The following is an 18,229-nucleotide window of genomic DNA, read 5'->3' on the forward strand; positions in this document are numbered from 1 at the left end:
TACTTCACATGTTCTTCTATTTATTTCCTTCTTATGTTCCATGACATTTAGAAATGATGAGCATGAGTGAAGTGTGCATGCAAAACATATATTAAATATTAATATTTGTGTATTAAACATGTAATTAAATTTAGTTATGTAAATTATTAAATACATAGTAAGCCATATGTTTATAATTTTGGACATTATACCTTGTATTTTAAGTTGTGATGAACTATTCTGGCTGCCAACCCAATGTATTACAATATTTTTCTACATTAATAAAGAATATACCTCTTTTTTTGAGAAGGATCCATGTGCTGCTGAGAAGATAGTGTATCCGCTTGATGTTGGGTGGTATATTCTGTATACAATCAATCAACAAGTACATGAAAAAATGCTCACCATCTCTAGCAGTCAGAGAAATGCAAATCAAAACCACCCTAAGATACCATCTCACTCCAGTAAGATTGGCAGCCATTATGAAGTCAAACAACAACAAATGTTGGCGAGGAGGTGGGGAAAAGGGTACACTTGTACATTGCTGGTGGGACTACAAATTGGTGTGGCCAATTTGGAAAGCAGTATGGAGATTCCGGGGAAAGCTGGGAATGGAACCACCATTTGACCCAGCTATTGCCCTTCTTGGACTATTCCCTAAAGTCCTTAAAAGAGCGTACTATAGGGATACTGCTACATCGATGTTCATAGCACCACAATTCACAATAGCCAGACTGTGGAACCAACTTATGTGCCCTTCAATAGATGAATGGATTAAAAAATGTGGCATTTATACACAATGGAGTATTACTCAGCACTAAAAAATGACAAAATCATGGAATTTGCAGGGAAATGGATGGCATTAGAGCAGATTATGCTAAGTGAAGCTAGCCAATCCCTAAAAAACAAATGACAAATGTCTTCTTTGATATAAGGAGAGCAACTGAAAACAGAGCAGGGAGGAAGAGCATGAGAAAAAGATTAACATTAAACAGGGTGGGAGGGAAAGGGAGAGAGAAGGGAAATTGCATGGAAATGGAAGGTGACCCTCATTGTTATACAAAATTACATATAAGAGGATGTGAGGGGAAAGGGAAAAAAATCAAGGGAGAGAAATGAATTACAGTAGATGGAGTAGAGAGGGAAGATGGGAGGGGAGGGGAGAGGGGATAGTAGGGGATAGGAAAGATAGCAGAATACAACAGTCACTAGTATGGCATTATGTAAAAATGTGGATGTGTAACCGATGTGATTCTGCAATCTGTATATTGGGTAAAAATGGGAGTTCATAACCCACTTGAATCAAATGTATGAAATATAATATGTCAAGAGCTTTGTAATGTTTTAAACAACAAATAAAAAAAATGGGAAAAAAGAATATACCTCTTAGCGTGTGTCTCCTTTTGTCCAGTAATATGTATTTCTGAAAAAACTATGAATATATTATTTAAAGCCATAAAACTGTCATACTGTTAATATTAAAAAAAAAAAATCTACCAAATAATAGACTGTTTCCACCACAAGATGCAAGAGTCTATGACAAAGAAAAGTCATACCCAAACCCTTTATTATGTTAAACTTGGGCCAACAGTCAGAATTGGGTCCCTACATTCAGAGGAGCATTTAAATAAGAGTTATTGGGGCTGGGGATGTGGCTCAAGCGGCAGCGCGCTCTCCTGGCATGCGTGTGGCCCCGGTTCGATCCTCAGCACCACATACCAACAAAGATGTTGTGTCCGCCGAGAACTAACTAACTAAATAAATATTTTAAAAAATTCTCTCTCTCTCTCTCTCTCTCTCTCTCCTCTCTCACTCTCTCTTTAAATAAATAAATACATAAGAGTTATTTTTGTGTATTTTTTTTCATTCCGTTTTTCAAAACTGACTTTGTCTCACTGTAAAATTCTTGTCAGCTTTACAATCAACTGTGATCCTGTAGCTACCTCAGGAACAATGTCCCACAGTTCATTTAAAATAGACGCTTGCTCTCCCACTTTCTCTCTTCTCCCCCTCTTCCTGCTAAAAGGTACACCCGAGTTAAATCACAATGAGCTTCCAGTCAAGCTCAGGATTTGAAGGCACAGGACCCCCTGGTCTTCTTACATTGGTGCAATAAATACAGGCGAGGCCCATGGTACCCTGTATCTACAGGAGCTGCTTTCCTGTCAATTCTCCCACAAGCAGCTGTAAAAACTGTATGAAACACAAACTAAGCATCTGAACTGTAGGCCTCTGAAAATCAGCAAGGTGCTGAGACAGAAGAAGCCAAGGCGGTGGAGAGACCCAGATGCACCAGCCAGGGGGACTTGCTGTGACCCTTCTGAGCACACAGGGTCCTTCTTCTGGGTGAAGCTCAGTGGCCTCACAGGAAGCGAAGTGTCTGAGGAGTAAAGCAGACATCGGAGCAGTCTCTCAGGGCTCGGAGGACAAGGTCAGCTTCCGTTCCAGACTCGGGGAAGGAGGACAGCCCAGCGGACATCAGCCCTGTGCACATCAGCCCTGTGCACATCAGCCCTGCTCTCCGCAGACTCACCAGGGCCACGGCTGCTGGAGAAGGGCCAGTGAGAACCTAAGGTGCCTCGGCGGGAGAGGGGCCTGCCTGCAGCTCACCTGCCCATGGGGGAAAAGCAAGTTCTCCTGTGGGCAGGTAACAGCATCCCAGGCTCTGCAGACTGCCACAGGGAACATTCAATGTTTAACCCCAAAACTCCATGAGTGTCAGTAAATACACCATGTAATAGAAAACACACACACACTCACGAAAATAATCCCAGGGTTACAGCCACCAGACTATAACCACATGGCCAAGAAAAGAACAGAACAATGAAGAAATTCATCAGAGACCTGGAGTCTTCAAGAGTATAAAATGGAAATTTTAGCATTTAAAAAATAACATAACTAATGCCCACAATTTATAGATGACTTTATCAGTAGATTCAAAAGAAGAGAGAATTAATAACTATAACCTGGTAGGCCACCTGCCCAGATTATACGTCAAGAACAAAAGTAGAAAACAGAAAAAATAATAAAGTTTATATTTTTATAGAAGTCATGACAAAGAAAAAATCACAAATGGAAACAGAAAATATCTTAAATTCAATGATAATGAGTTTATGAAATATCTGACACGTAGAATTCAGTAAAGATGTATTGAAAGCAAAGGAAAAGCCTCAAGATCTTATTTTATTAACAAAGGCCATAAGTAAGTGGTAAATCTATACCATGTAAACAATGATCAAAGTGAACTCAAAGAAAGCAGGAAGAAGGGAAGGCCAAAGGCAGAGAGGTCAAATGAGAACAAATATGCTATACAAGAAAAGAAGCCGAGATATTTTTCTTTGAAGATATTGATACAATTAATAAATTCCTAGATCACTGATTTTACGAAGACAGAGAATTCTTTAAAAACATAATTATTAGGCCAGGCTCAGCGGCACACACCTGTAATCCCAGCGGCTCAGGAGGCAGAGGCAGGAGGATCTCAAGTTCAAAGCCAGCCTCAGCAATTTAGCAAGGCCCTCAGCAACTCAGTGAGACCCTGTCTCTAAATAAAAATTTAAAAAGAGCTGGGGATGTGGCTCAGTGGTTAAGTGCCCCTGAGTTCAATCCCTAGTACCAAACAAACAAACAAAAACCCCACAACTTTTAAAAACTTAAATAAAAAGGAACAAGAACACAAAGAGCCCCATATTTGTCAGTGAAATTAAACCCAGAAGGAGAGCCCTCCCTACAAAGAAAACAGCAGGCCTTAGTGGTCCCCTGGTGAGCTCTTCCAAACACGGAGGAAGAAATGACACTGAGCTCACACAGACTCTCTCCAGGCTTGAAAACAGAACACACTTTCCAATTACTTTTATGAATTCAGCATAATTTTGATATGAAGGACTAAAAAATAGTAAAAGAAAAATCAGAGGCTGATCTCTGTCATGAGCATAAATACAAAAATCTCTAATTATTATCTAATAGAATCCAATATTATAAAGAAATGAATGCAACATAAAAAGAGGGTTTGCTTACCATTTGAAAGTAAGCAAATAATTCATAAACAAAACAATAAATGAGAAAAATGATTATCTCATTTGCACACACAAATATTTGTTAAAATCAAATATTCCATTCATTATGTACCCTCTTATGAAAATACCAATAAAATGGAGTTTCCTTGACCTTATAAATTAAAAAACCATCTTCACACCTGATATGGAGTTATTAAAGTCTCCCCTGAGATCAGGAATAATTTTTTACTTTTAAATTGAACTACAGTTTCTATTTACCAATTTTATGGTTATCTTATCTGGTAAAATAAGGAAAATCTAGCAGAAGGGTTGTAACAGAAGAATTTTTTTTTGTAGAAAACATTATTTTGTGCACTTTAAAAATAAAATAATTTTATACCTATCAAGTGGATTTTATAACTTACTAGATTTAAGGTAATGTTATTTTTTAAAATCTCGCTTTACACGATGACCATATACAGAAACAAAAATTTAGACTATTATTTATAATAGCATTTAAAACATGGAATGAAACTATGTAAGATATCTCCCTGAAAAGCAGAAAGATTATTCCCTGGGAAGAATTCGAAAGAAATAATATATTTAAGAGGCTTGGAACTTCTAAAATTGTAGTTATTCTCCAGCTTCATGTAATAAAAATTAAAATCCAGGAGATTCTCACGCCCCTCCCCAACACACCCAGGGAGTTGAAGAGCTGACTCCAAACCACAGAGAAACGCTAGAACCAGCCGTACCCAGGCCAACAGAGAAGGGCCAACGCAAAGGTGTGCAGTGGAGACACTGCCGTGCAGACCGCAGGCCTTGGGGCGAGGGGACGTTGCCTCCACAGGCCTTTCCTGTATGGAGACCTGGCTACGGAGAAGGGCCCCCAGAGTGCAGAGGGGAAGAGGGTCTTTAGAAAACAAGGCTGTGTCAAATACACATAAAGAATCTCACCCTCCCTCTTCCAAGGTGTTTCCCACGTGCACTTAGAATCCAGAATCCTTAAAGGTCCTCAAACCACTGAGAAAAAGGCGACCCCACAATTTTAATACTTTTAATTTGAAAGTCTTGAACAGGCACTTCACAAGGAGGATGTCCTTGGCAATTGTCATGTGAGATGTGGTCAATGCCACTGCTTCTCAGAGAAGCACATACTGAGACAAAAACAAGATTCCAGTCTATACCCAGGAGAATGGCAGACAGAGCAAACAGGATTTGCTTATTCAACGAAGAGAAGCAACCAGATTGCTACATTCTGCTGGCGAGAACATAAATTGGTACAACCTCTTGGAAAATTGCCAGCATGTCCCCAAACTGAGCACACAACACACCTGGAGCCACCAGTCCCCTCCTGGAGCCGTGCCCAGCAGCATGAGTGCACAGGTGGTGCCCAGGTGGTGTGAGAAGCTTGTGGCCACAAGGACCTCGCACAGACCAGATTTCTAAACTGCCACACAGCCACAAAAGGGAACTTTTGTCACAAGTCGGACAAAGGAAAAACGCCTACTGTTTACTGTGCTGCTCTGTACAGACACATCCCCGGTGTTCGTGACCCTCTGTCCCTTGACCTGCGTGAGTGTTTCGGATGCCACTGCCTTGCATGAACCAGTTCTACAGAACATCTAACACTGGCCCAAGACTCTGCATTACTAGATAAACCTCACAGAAATATTATTTATGCTGCAACAGAAAAGTGGCAGAAATAGCGCTGAGCTTTTCCTGAGTTATTAAGAAGCCACGTCAGATCAACGCCAAGTCTCGGACAGAACTTCTGCAATGACTGGGAAAGTCCTCTTGCTCTTGTCTGTCATGTCCATGGACTCTTGGTGGCCTGGGGGGGAGGCTGGGGTAGGACTGGACAATGAAGACAGTGGGCAATTCCAGCAGTTTTATGAAGTTCTGGTGCCCAGGGGAGGGTCCTAGTGAGCCGCAGTGCTGTTCTCATGAGCTGTGTGGTGAGACCTGATGTCTCGGGGGCCTGCAGAGTGTAACCTCTGTCTGTCTGTCCCTCTCTCCCTCCTATCTATGGGTGTGCCTGGGCTTCAGGAGGATACATCTACTCCCTGTCTCCTACTCTCCACACACCCACTCCTTAGTGTGAATTCCACTGTAGAGCTGAGCTGGCCTATGGACACACCAACACCTAAGAGCCCTCTGAGACAGCTTTCCATCCACTACTGCTTCAACATCATCCTGTGTTTTCCAGTTGGCTGGAATAATTTTCCAAAAGTCATTTATCTCTTAATCATGAAGGTCTCATGATTAAAACAAGCCAGTGGTTTGGGAAAATCTATACACGCACTATTTCTCTTTCCTAGTCCCACGCTTCAACCCAACAGAATCTCTTGAGGAAGAAGTCATGAGTTCAAGCAAGGGCTTTGAGGCACAGATCCCCAGGTTAACAGGAGAGTATGGAACAAGCAGCTATCAGTTTGGGTCTGTCCAGTGAGTATTATCATAGAAGAATCAAATACTTTTAGCGCTAAGCATATTTTTAATAAATAACTTTGATTTTCAAAGTTTCCTCAGAACAAACTAATTAACATGCGACCATTCATTGAGAATTTTAAAATGTTTCTGAGAAGTGTGACCTTCATTATTGTTTCTTTTATTCATAATCATTTGATACACAGGTGTATCCCCAGGGAGAGATACTCTCTCTGGGGAGAGAGTGTTCCTTTGTGTCATTAAAAGGTATTTTAAGTTGATACTCACCAGGGTAGAGTAGATTGGGAGCTCCTTGAATGGGTTAACCAGTAGAAGGATATCCCCAATGAAAGTCTGTTAAAAAAGACAAAAATAATTCAGGAACCAATGCATAGAATCTGAAAAGAATAAAAATCACATGACTTATAGATCATCATGGGAGGTATAGAGAATAAGGAATACCACATTGCTGCAAATTGCTTCAAATATTTGTAATTGAAGAAATAGAAAAAATTGAATTAAATAAAAGCAATAGGCTTTGTTCCACTAAATATAACAAGTGAAATGGGTGGCTGCTAAAAATTCATCACGGGATTCTGTGAGCCAGTCTAAATAAAAATGCATCATTAAAGCAAATAACAAATGCATAGGAAGAAGCGAGTGGAATAAAGGCTCTGTGTTGCTGCAGGACAGTCACAGCACACACGTAAGCTGCTAAAGCACAAGAATCAAAAAGACATTTTAATTAACAAAGATCAAGTCATGAGACATAAAGTCACAAAGAACAGATAAAAGAAAGTGGTAGGATTTAAACCCAAATGCATCCGTAAGTGCAGCAGATACAAAGGTTTCAAATACTTGCGTTAAAAGACACAGATTACGCACTGGATTAGAATGTGAAATACGTGCTACCTGAAAGGTAAGCACCTTAAACATAAAGACTAAGCAAATGTGAAAGTCAGAGAAAGAAGCAAGACACAAATACAAACAGCACTACCAGGCGAGAAGGTGGTCCTCACCATGCTGGGTGCAGACAAAGTACCAGTTGGGAAGCAGTGCCCCGAATAAGGGGACGTTTCATGGGGACAGACTGACAAAGCAAGAAGGAGACGGAGCAAACGCGGTTTCCGTAAACAAGATCCAGCATCATTCCTAAGACAATAAGCACAGCTACAGGGAGAGAGTATGAGTTTACAATGATGGTGAGAAACTCTGCTTAGTGGTTTATGGAATAAGCAAACGAAATTTTAAATAATTAAGTTTGATCTATTAATTTACATAGGCCATCCTTACTACCAATGGCAGAATATGCATCCCTCTTAGGTGAACTAGAGCAGTTTCATTAAATTCATTTATTTGTTTAATTTATTACTATTATTATTTGTGTGTGTGTATGTGTGTGGGGGGACACTGGGGGCCAATCCAGGAGTGCTCGACCACTGAGCTACCCCACTGCCCTTTTTTAATTCTGACACAGGATCTCACCAGTTGCCCAGGCTGACCTCCAGGTAACTCTCCTCCTGCCTTGGTCTCCAGAGTTGCTGGGATTATAGGCATGAACCACGGGGCCCAGATCAATCTCATTAAATGTAGAGGATCTGAGTCAACAGGTTTGTTCTCTGATCATGGTAGAATTAAAATGGAATATTCAACCGTGTATAGGAAATTAGCTGAGAGACTTTAGGGGCTTTTACTCCAAAACAAAACAGGTGAGTGAGGTGATGGATATGTTAATTTGCTTGACTGCAGTAATCACTATGTGCATCACAACAACATGTTATACACTCTAAATATGAACAAAACTTATTTTTAAAAACATTCATTTCAATTAAAAAAATCAAATAGTAATGGATGCTTCCCCCAAATATTTGGAAATTATACAATATATATGCAGATAACCTATAAGTAAAAAGGAAAAAAAATACAAATAAGAAAATATTTTGGTTGCCAGGCGTGGTGGCTCATGCCTATAATCCCAGCGGCTCAGGAGGCAGAGGTTCAAAGCCAGCCTCAGCAAAAGCAAGGTGCTGAGCAACCCAGTGAGACTCTATCTCTAAATAAAATACAAAATGGAGCTGGGGATGTGGCTCAGTGGTCAAGTGCCCCTGAGTTCAATCCTCAGTACCAAAAAAAAAAAAAAATAGGAAATGTTTTCATTAAAACAGACCAGACCAATTGGCTGCAGCTACAGGTGTAGTAGTATGAAGAATCCAGCCTGAGAGGTCTATGCTAAAGAGGAGGGGAAGGTGCCAGTTAGTGAGTTGAGTGTATATTTCAAGGAGCTTGTAAAATTACATCAAATCATACAGAAACAATGAAGAAAATTTTTTTTTAAATGTGGGAATAAAAATCGATGGAATAGGAAAAAACAGAAATAAAGCAAAACCCAAAAAATCCAAATGGTGATCCTGTGAAAATCTACAAACTTGATCCTGATAAGAACAATCAGAGAAACAAGAGGGAATGCACCATATACCCGTGTCAGAAACACAACACGTGAGAAGAGACGGTGGAGTGCGTTCAGCCTCCAAGTCAGACCCTCAGACAAGGTGAAAAACACGTCTCACCAACAGCGTCAGAGAAAACAGAAAACCCAACAGCTCCTTTCTGTGAACAAAATGGAATCAGTGTCTAAAACCCCTTGCACAGAGGAAGCTTAGGTGAATTCCTCCTGGCATTGAGCACAAAACAAACCAATGTTATACAGGTTACGCCAGAAAACGACAGACAAACACTTCTCATTTCACTTGAAGAGGCCTCCGTGAACGTGGTGTCAGACTCTCACGGTGTGTTATAGAGGAAGTACAGCCGACCTCCCTCATTAAAATACATGCCAAAGTCCTAAGCCAAGTAGAGACCAACTGATCAAACAATAAAGGAAATGAGAAGTTAGTATATCTCAACCAAATAGGCTTTAGTCTAGAAGTGCAATGTTGCCTTCATATGTGAAAATCAACATCTATAATTAATAATACAAAAAGATGTAGGATCATCTTAATAAATGAAGTAAAAGCACTTAATAAAAGCCAATGCCCATTCTTGATTTAAAGATAGTGATTACTTAAAACATTAAACTACCTAATCCAAGGAAAGTAACTGTAGCTGTGGTATGGCCACTCAAACTGCTTCTCAATCACAAAACTCTGGAGCTTCTCCCTGGGTCTGGAAATGAAATAGTCTGTCTGGTATTGCTGACTTCAGTCACTGTTTAATCAATGGGCATAGCTCACAAAACAATGCAAGGAAAGAAGACATAGAGAATTAAAAATGAAAAATAAAAGCCATTAACTAGAGAATGGCATTGTATGCAAAAACCAGAATATCCATATGTATTAAAATTTACTTATGAATTTAGCAAGTCCAATAAAGAAAAGATGATCATAAAAAATCAAAATTGCATCATTCTAGAGTATTCACAAATGATAAGAAAGTAGAATTTTCATATTCCAGTAAGAAAATATTCTCAAAATTTGAAAAATTCCTAGAAATAAATTTAATACCTCTGGGAAAGAGTTCTAAACCAAAAACTAGAAAATATTTTAGGGAAATTAATGATGACCAAAAGAAGAGTCGTAACATTTCATGAAGCAGAAAATGAATTATATCTGAAATAATACTAATTAAAATCCAACTGAAATTGCTGAATTGGCTTTAAAATATGCATACAAATGTCCAAAGGTCACTATTGTCTAAACATTTTGAAGAGCAAAATTAGGACTTTTTGATCGATTAGGACATATCAAGATTTACTATATAGCTACAATAATTAAGATATTTTGATATTGGCTTGAGAGCAAACAGATTATTACAATAGAAAAATAGATTCTGAAAGAGGCCAGTTCCCCAGTCCACCAGATTTGTAATGGGCAGCTCTGCAGCACAGCAGGAGACACGTGTTGGTCCTACTGTCTTAGGGCTTTGAAATCATTTCCACAGGGTAGTATGCCTTCAGTGAAAAAGTTACAACAATTAAACATCAAGAAGAAAATACAGAAGAAAATTTTCATGATCAAGGCCAAAATTTCTTACAGAGGACACACAACCATTAACCCTCAAGAACATGAAAGTTCTAAAGTTCTCTTCAAAAGAGGACACAAAACCACTGACCCTCAGGAGGGAACACCGCCAGGAGAGTCCAGGAGAAAAACCAGAGGTACAGAAGGAGGTGCATGCAAGGTGCTCATGGGCAGAGAAGAATATTCTGGTATGTAAGAACTCCTGCGTATCCAGACGAAAGAGAAAGAAAACTCACATCTTTAAAATGGCAAATAACCAAACAGACTGTTCACAAAGGAAGCTTAAGGAGCCATGACGTTCCTCAGTATCCTCATTGGTTACCAGAGGAGTACGAACTAAGGTCACCGAGGCACCAGGGCACAGCTGCGGGAAGGGCTGGAATGTCAGCATTAATGAAACAAATCACTGGCCACACTGAAAGCTACTGGGCCACATTTACTGAGCAGAACCTGCTTTACGCCAACAGAGTTCCTGTCCTAGGTACCCCCGCAATCCTTCTGCATGTCACCCACGGAAGTCCCTGCATGCGTGGACCACAGGAAGCAGGGCTCACACTGTCGGCTGTTCACAACAAGAGTGGAACGACTCCAAGGCCCCCCAGTTGAGGACCCTGGAACCCCATCAGGACACATTCACAGAGTGGCCATGCACAGGAATAGAACTTAACCACCACGTCTACAAGCCGCTGTGCAGCCGCACGTCAGGACCAACAGGATGAGTGAGAGGGAGGAAAGAGACTCCTCTCCAATACATTTTGGAAAACAGTCAAGACAAAGCTAAGGTCACAGGTTCTAGGACTTCGTAGTGACCGCTGTAAACTGGGCAGGGGGCTCTTCCATTCCCCTGTCTTTACAGGCTGCTGCTCACACAGGTACATTTGTGAAACAAAGCTCCGCTGAGCCAGCTAGCATTTCCTATCATCTACAAACCAGGATTCCACACAGCGTTTGCTCAAAACAAGGAGTGGTCAGTGTCCACTGCAAAAAACAAACAAACAAACCACAACAACAACAAACAGAAGAATGGCAATAAAAATGAAATAATAGATTTGGAGAATATCATTGATGTAATACTTTTAAATTACTGTTAAATTCTACAGAAGAAAAATGAAGCTGGGGATCTGATTGTGGATTCGGAAATTAGTGGATAAAGGAGATGGGAGACTTTAAAATGAAAACCTCTCAGAAGTTGCATTTTCTATTGAGGAATAATTTTCATAGTGGCCCAATCACTGAAGGAACTTGAAAAAGTGTGCATTTTGTGATCACCAGGACGTGGCTCATAACGCTGCGATCCCGTGTGACCCACAGTCATAGGACCCCCTCAGGAATAGCAAGTGCACTGTGGGGGATGTTCCCATGACTGGCACTGTTCCTGCCCTGCGTGCCAATGTGCTTCTCTTCCTCCACCAGCGCACAGTCAGACTGCACAGACAACAGGGAACCGCGAAGGCATGGCACAGCCGCAGTGTTCAGTACGGGGCAGGGCAGCTTGCCCAGAGGGGTCAGTTCCCCTGGTGGAGGACCCTCCCCCTCTGACATCAGCGTGCCAGCCCCACGGTCACCTGAGCGAGGCACAGGGTAAGCGGCGGCTGCGGGGCCAGCTCTGCAGCCCTCCGAGGGCGGGCCGCTGCTGTTTCAGGCTTGGCTCAGCAGATGTTCTGAGCCCTGTGTTTATTTTGTGGCTCTTTCCTTCCTGATTCTCCAGTCACATTAGCGTGTTTATGCAGATTTCTGCTGACAAGCTTCCTTGCCGCCCATAAAGGACTGGAGGCTGCATTCTGTTCTCCTGCTCCACTGCTGCAGGGCAGCTGGGGAAGGGTGCTCTATTCCACGCTTCTCCCGCAAGCAAAGCCTCATCACCCACCATTCATTTTCTGTTTGAAGGTTGGGAGCTTCCTACTGCTGCAGAGATGTGGAACGTCCCTCTAAATGTTCGAGTGAATGCTGTACAATTTGTAGAAGAGTAAGTTACCATGGGTTTCAAATTGTATTACATAACAAATCAGACTGCAGAGAAAAGATGAGAATCCCCATCAAACAACGGATTCACTAACACTTGATCTGGGCTCTGAGGAAAGTCGCCACTCATACCAGCCCCAGCTGTCTGCCACGAATAAATAAACATTAACTTCTTTCTCTTGTGCTGAAAATGGGGACATGGTCTGAGCAGGCTTCTTGTTTATTCGGTATTTGTTGTGCAGGTAACTCTCCGTCCACTAGATACGGACACGCACGTGTGCACACCTCTGTGCATGCCTGGAGAGTGTGCGTGGGTGGGAGACACAAAATGAAATCTAAACCAGAAAAACATAGGGTACTGCATAAGTTTAGGAGAAATGCGCAGCCAGGTGAGAGGGTGGAAAGCAGGTGCTGCAGCGTGCACAGGCTGAGGGGCTGAGGATGCTGGAGGGAGGGAGGCAGGGAGCACTGGCCAAGCTTTTCAGACAGAGTCCTGCACAGAGGTGCCAGAGGGGCTTATAGAACAACAAGATGACCAGGATGGCCAGAGCACAGGACCCAAGGGGACACCAAGATGACCAGGATGGCCAGAGCACAGGACCCAAGGGGACACCAAGATGACCAGGATGGCCAGAGCACAGGACCCAAGGGGACACCAAGATGACCAGGATGGCCGGAGCACAGGACCCAAGGGGACACCAAGATGACCAGGATGGCCGGAGCACAGGACCCAAGGGGACACCAAGATGACCAGGATGGCTGGAGCACAGGGCCCAAGGGGGAGCTGTAGCCCTCGAGTTAGGAAGGCCAGGGGCAGAAGGCCAGGCCTCCAAGCCCATGGGCTTCCTTAGGGCTCTGGCTCTCCTCAGGGTGAACTGGACGTCCTCTCTGCAGAGAAAGGACACGAGAGGTGTACACTCCAACAGGATCATCCCAGCATTGAGAACAGATAGAAGGAGAGCAAGAAGCGGATGCATTTATTTGAAGTTTAATGCTAAATGCAGGAGTAGAAATGTCCGTGTGCCAGGCGGCTGCAGTGAGGGCGGCACCTTGTGTGTATCCTAGAGGAGGCAGAAAAAGCAGAGGTGGACAGGGGCAGAGAAGCCGGCTGGACACACAGCGCTGCTGTCAGCCAGGAGGCCAGGCCAGGGGAGAGCAGGAGGGGAGAGGTGGGAGGGCCAACTCCGTTTACTAGAATGTGGAGATTCAGACACTAAACTGGTGTTTTCTATTTGTGGGGAAGGAGCCCTGGCTGGTAGTTCCAATTAATCAAGAGCTGATACTTCTGAAAATGAAAATAAGAATGAATTGCTAGAGAAGTGAGGCTGAAGAATTACATGAAGACATACACAGGGGGAACCCTGATTCTCACATCCAACAGACTCAAACGATCAAATCGCAGTCCAGGTTCTTTAAAATGCTTATTTCTTTGCAGACTTGTAATAAGATGTTCACATGACCAGCAGTCCACAAAAGATGCTTAAAAACAACTCATTAAACCCATAATGTTTAAATTGCATGTCGACCCATTAGATGTGAATCAGACACCATAACTCAGAGCAGTCCTTTGACGACATCGATCCTAGGTGGCTTAGCTCTTCAATATTTCAGGTAAGGGGACAGGAAAGCCAGGACTCACACCGTGTCAAGTTTAGATCTTACATGAATTTGAGAAACCCAGGCGATGTTAATTCTGATGATCGAGAGAGAGAGAGAGAGAGAGAGAGAGAGAGAGAGAGAGAGAGAGAGAGAGAGAGAGAAACTGAGCAGAGCAAGATTTATCCTGAAGACATGTTAGAGCCAGGACTGGGATAAACTGGCAGAAGAGTCTGTTGCTGGGTTGAAAAACACTGGACAGGCCTCATGAGAGCATGACCAGCATGGTTCCACACCCAGAGTGTGCCCAGCACCCAGCACGGAGCCAGCTGTCCACTAGGCACCCACAGGGAGCACAGCCACCAACAGAGATGCCGTGCTAGTGACAGTCCACCCTGACAGCCTGCAGCTCAGGGAGGTTCACTGGAGAACACCTGAGTGGAAGCTCCCCTGTCTTTCATGGGGAAGAAACATAAAGTTGGGGAGAGAGAAGAGTCTCAGGGAAGCCCCAGGACAGGCAGAGAAGCGACATCAGGCCCTTGAGGGATGAGCAGGGAAGTCCTCGGTGCTTGGCCCAGGACCCAGGTGCAGGGCATGCAGTCCCATAGCTGAGGTTCTAGCCTGGGGACAAGGACAGTGGTCTGCCTCCAGGAGAAACATCAGAGCCACAGGCAACAGTCCAGACAGAGGCTTCCAGAGGGCCCTGCGGGTGAAAGTGACTGCAGTTCACTGTGAGAGGAGACCCAGAGGAACGCAGCCCCCGGAGGAAGGCAGGGCCGGCCTTGGAGAGGGGCTGGGCATAGTGGAGAGCCAGGACCCCAGTCACTGGGAGCCTGGGGAGAGGAACAACAACATCCAGAGTCTTTCTGCATGGCAGGAAGGCAGCACTACAATGAAGAGTAAAAAGCTTAAAAAGAAGAATAAATATGATATTGGAGATGCAAACCACGCACACTTTACAAAAGTACCAGGGTGGTAACAGACCAAAGCAATCAGCTTTCGCCACTTAATGCCAATGACTCACTTTCATTAATTTTGATAGAAGTATTTAATTTTAAGTGTATTTACGGTGGCAGGCAATTTATCCAAGCGTCAAGATGCTGTACTGCATTTTCATAGACTAATCAGTATCTAACAATTTATGACTTGTAAAGAAATCTCATACTTCACATTTACATGGAAATTACTTAATCAATTTCTCAGTAGATTAGGAAAAATGGGTATGAGCAAGAAAGGAGAACAGGTATGTGCATAATCAGATTTCTCTGCAGACCTTCTGATTGGATTGCTCTCTGCTCTGTGCAGAAAATAACAATCAAAGGGAGTGGGGGCAAAGGAGGGAGGGGGACAGCCTCGGGCTTTCAGATGACGAGGTGCCTACATGGTCCTCGGCATTGGAAGAAGGGACATCCTCACCAGGGAGGGCCACTGCAAATCGACTCTCTGTACTCTTTGTCTTCTGGTAATATTTTCGTATCCTGTTATCAGAAATCTGTGTACGAATTATCTACTTTACACACAGAGGAGCTTCCTGATGATTTACAACAATAACAGTTTCTCTTCCCCTGCAAACGAGCAGCCCTCATGCATAGTCAATGAGTTGTCCCACCGTCTCTCCCAGGCCAGGCAGGGCAGAGCCAAGGAGCGGAGGCACGGCTTTCTTACAAGTGATTGGCCCATCCTGCTGGGTCCAGCAAGACCTTCATGGCCATGGTGACAGCAGGAAAGTTCCACGGTGGTGAGTACTCACATCCTGCTCAGTCCACACTCGCATCTACACCAGCTCTGAGACTTGGAACCCGGCAGGACACTGGACCTAGCCTCCACCAGGAGCAGAAGCTACCAGGAGCCCGGTGCTTGCAGGGTCTGCAGGTTGAAGGTCGGAGGGGAGGGGCGGAGCAGAAGGCCACCCCGAGGGCACTCACGTATATCTGGTTGTTCCCAAAGCGCTTCTGAATCTCGTACAGCAGGCTGCCATCGTTGAGCTCACTCAGAGTCGCCAGGTCATCGTTGGGAGCCGGAGGCATTAGCTTGACCTAAGGAACAGACAAGTGTGGTCAGTTCTCACAGCTTTCCAATCGGCTGTCGCCACGGTTGGAGGCTCCGTCTGCGACCTCACGTCAAAAGTGTGAGCACCACTTGAGTGTGAAACTGTTGTGAAAAGACGACACGGATCAGTAAAAATGAAAAATTTCAGAGCCACAGGGGAGTTGGATGAGACAAGACCCGTGCACCATAGCCAGAGTGCGCACGTGCACACCCCCGCACGACACTGTCACTCAGTCACGGTGTCCATCAAGATCCCTTGAACCTGTCAGCCCTCCCCCCACCACAGTCCAGGCAGCTGAAGCCCTCCGCAGGACAGAGAGCTGGCACTGGGAACCCAGCTCTTCACGTCTCCTGCTGCCACCGTTCATGGAGCTCAGTTTCTGCATCGTTAGGAGGGGCCAGATGTCCAAAGCAGGGTCCGGGTCTGTGTGACTTTTATTCTGTTTATAATACTCTTAAGAAGCTGAGAGGGTGGGGTGACCACCATGAGAAAAACAGAGCCTTCTTGTTCCTCCCAACATTGGGAGGCAGAGCTTAAAAACTGAGCCATATTTTAAATAAGAAGACAGATGAATTTGGATTCTTTAACTACATGAATATCTAGCTTGGGAATGTGCAGTGGTCAATTTCATCGTCGACGCTCTGAAAAGTAGATCCTGGACATAATATCGCAGCACTGGTTTTCTTACGTCACACAGGGAGAGTCAAGAACATAGGATATTCCTATCCGTGTCCCTGTGAGGACACCGATGCCCACGGTCAGATTTTAATCACAGCATGTTTGTGTTATGCCTGTTCAGGTTTGCATTCCATATTTGTGTTGCATTTTATATCTGGTATTAGATATTGCATTATTAATTCTGTGTGCCATTGCTAAATGATTTAAACATAAACAGTGGGTGTTTTATCATCTTAGCTAAATGTTTACAAAGTGAAAAATATGACACATTTTAGAAGCTAAACATCAGGCTGGTTTTCAGATATCAGGTGATCGTCCCATGATGGAATCTTGCTGTCCACCCATCGTTTCCCAGGCTGTCCCTGACCTATTGGAGCACACACACAGTGCTGTCCTGGGCCTCGCAGGCTCCGGGAGCGCGACCGCACGGCCACGTGTGGAGAACCCCAGGTCTCTCTCTCACTGAAGAGGGACCTCTTTGGGGACGTTTGCTGGAGCATGGTACGGATGATGGTGCTGGGCGTGGAGGTGGGACAGGGACCCCTGCAGGGCCCTGGGATGAGAGCCTCTGAACACACATGGACAAGGGCGGTCACAGCTGGGAGAGGCTGGGTGGCAGGTCACTGGAGGGGAGGGGTCCTGTCAACTGCCCTAACAGAACTCCTTCCCCGGGAGCAGGGCCATCGGGCCCCATCTGCGCAGGTGGAAGAAGAGGGGCCTGATCAGCTAGGGAGGGTGACCACAGGGCCTCTGGTGGAAGTGACCTGACAGGCTGCTTTCGTTATAACTGGATTTACAAGGAGGTGCAGGTGGGCCTACAGGAAGCTCCGAGGCCTGAGTGAAATCTGTCCAAGCAAAGAGTTCTGTCACTCACCACGCTGCCCTCAACAAGACCTCAGCAATTCTCTTAGAAATGTGGCTCTTTCTCGTACTCCTTTTGAGAAAAACTTATTTGCTGAACAGTAACTTTTTAAAGTTTGGCTTTCACTGTTGTAGCCTTAACCCACTGCAGTGTTGCACCATTCTGAACCAATGATGAAGTGCTTGAGGCCCAGAGATGGTGACAATTTTCCTAGGGCCACACAGCTGGTGAGAGACAGAAGCTGGAAAGGAACTGCCGAGTAAGGGTGAAGACACTGCGGCAGATGGTGGTAAACAGGGAACACACCCAGAATTTCCCTGAGCTTTCTTGCTCATCTACTGTTTGCCAGGCATTGGGATTTAGCACACAAAAGAGAGAAAAGGGGAGGAAGAAGAGGAGAGGTGGACGGACCTATCAGGCAAGGAGAGCCACCAGGCACAGCCATGGGCGACCAAGCCGAGCTCTCACCAGGATCCACTGGACAAGAATGAAGTGTGCTTTACTAACGGATGACTTCACTGTAGTCTAGGACCACAGACTGGAGTGTCTGCCCTCGTGTCTCAAGGACTCTGGGAAACAAGACAAGTGGATCCGCATGCACTTCATGGAAGGGAAACGTCTACACAGAGAGAGGCCCTCAGGGATCTTTCCTCATCGATTT

The 18,229-nt window shown here is 44.2% G+C and overlaps 1 protein-coding gene across 1 annotated transcript in view; it reads right to left on the reverse strand.

Moving 5' to 3' along the window:
• Myo16 (myosin XVI) overlaps positions 1-18,229 on the reverse strand; it is a 394,733-nt gene that overhangs the window by 235,941 nt on the left and 140,563 nt on the right. The window contains exons 10-11 of the mRNA XM_026399873.2: positions 15,904-16,014; positions 6,693-6,758 (exon numbers count right to left, since the gene is read on the reverse strand). Of these exons, the coding sequence (XP_026255658.2) occupies positions 6,693-6,758; positions 15,904-16,014 (177 nt within the window). The remainder of the gene's footprint in view (positions 1-6,692; positions 6,759-15,903; positions 16,015-18,229) is intronic.

This window comes from Urocitellus parryii, chromosome 2 (genome assembly GCF_045843805.1).
Source record: "Urocitellus parryii isolate mUroPar1 chromosome 2, mUroPar1.hap1, whole genome shotgun sequence".
NCBI lineage: Eukaryota > Metazoa > Chordata > Mammalia > Rodentia > Sciuridae > Urocitellus > Urocitellus parryii.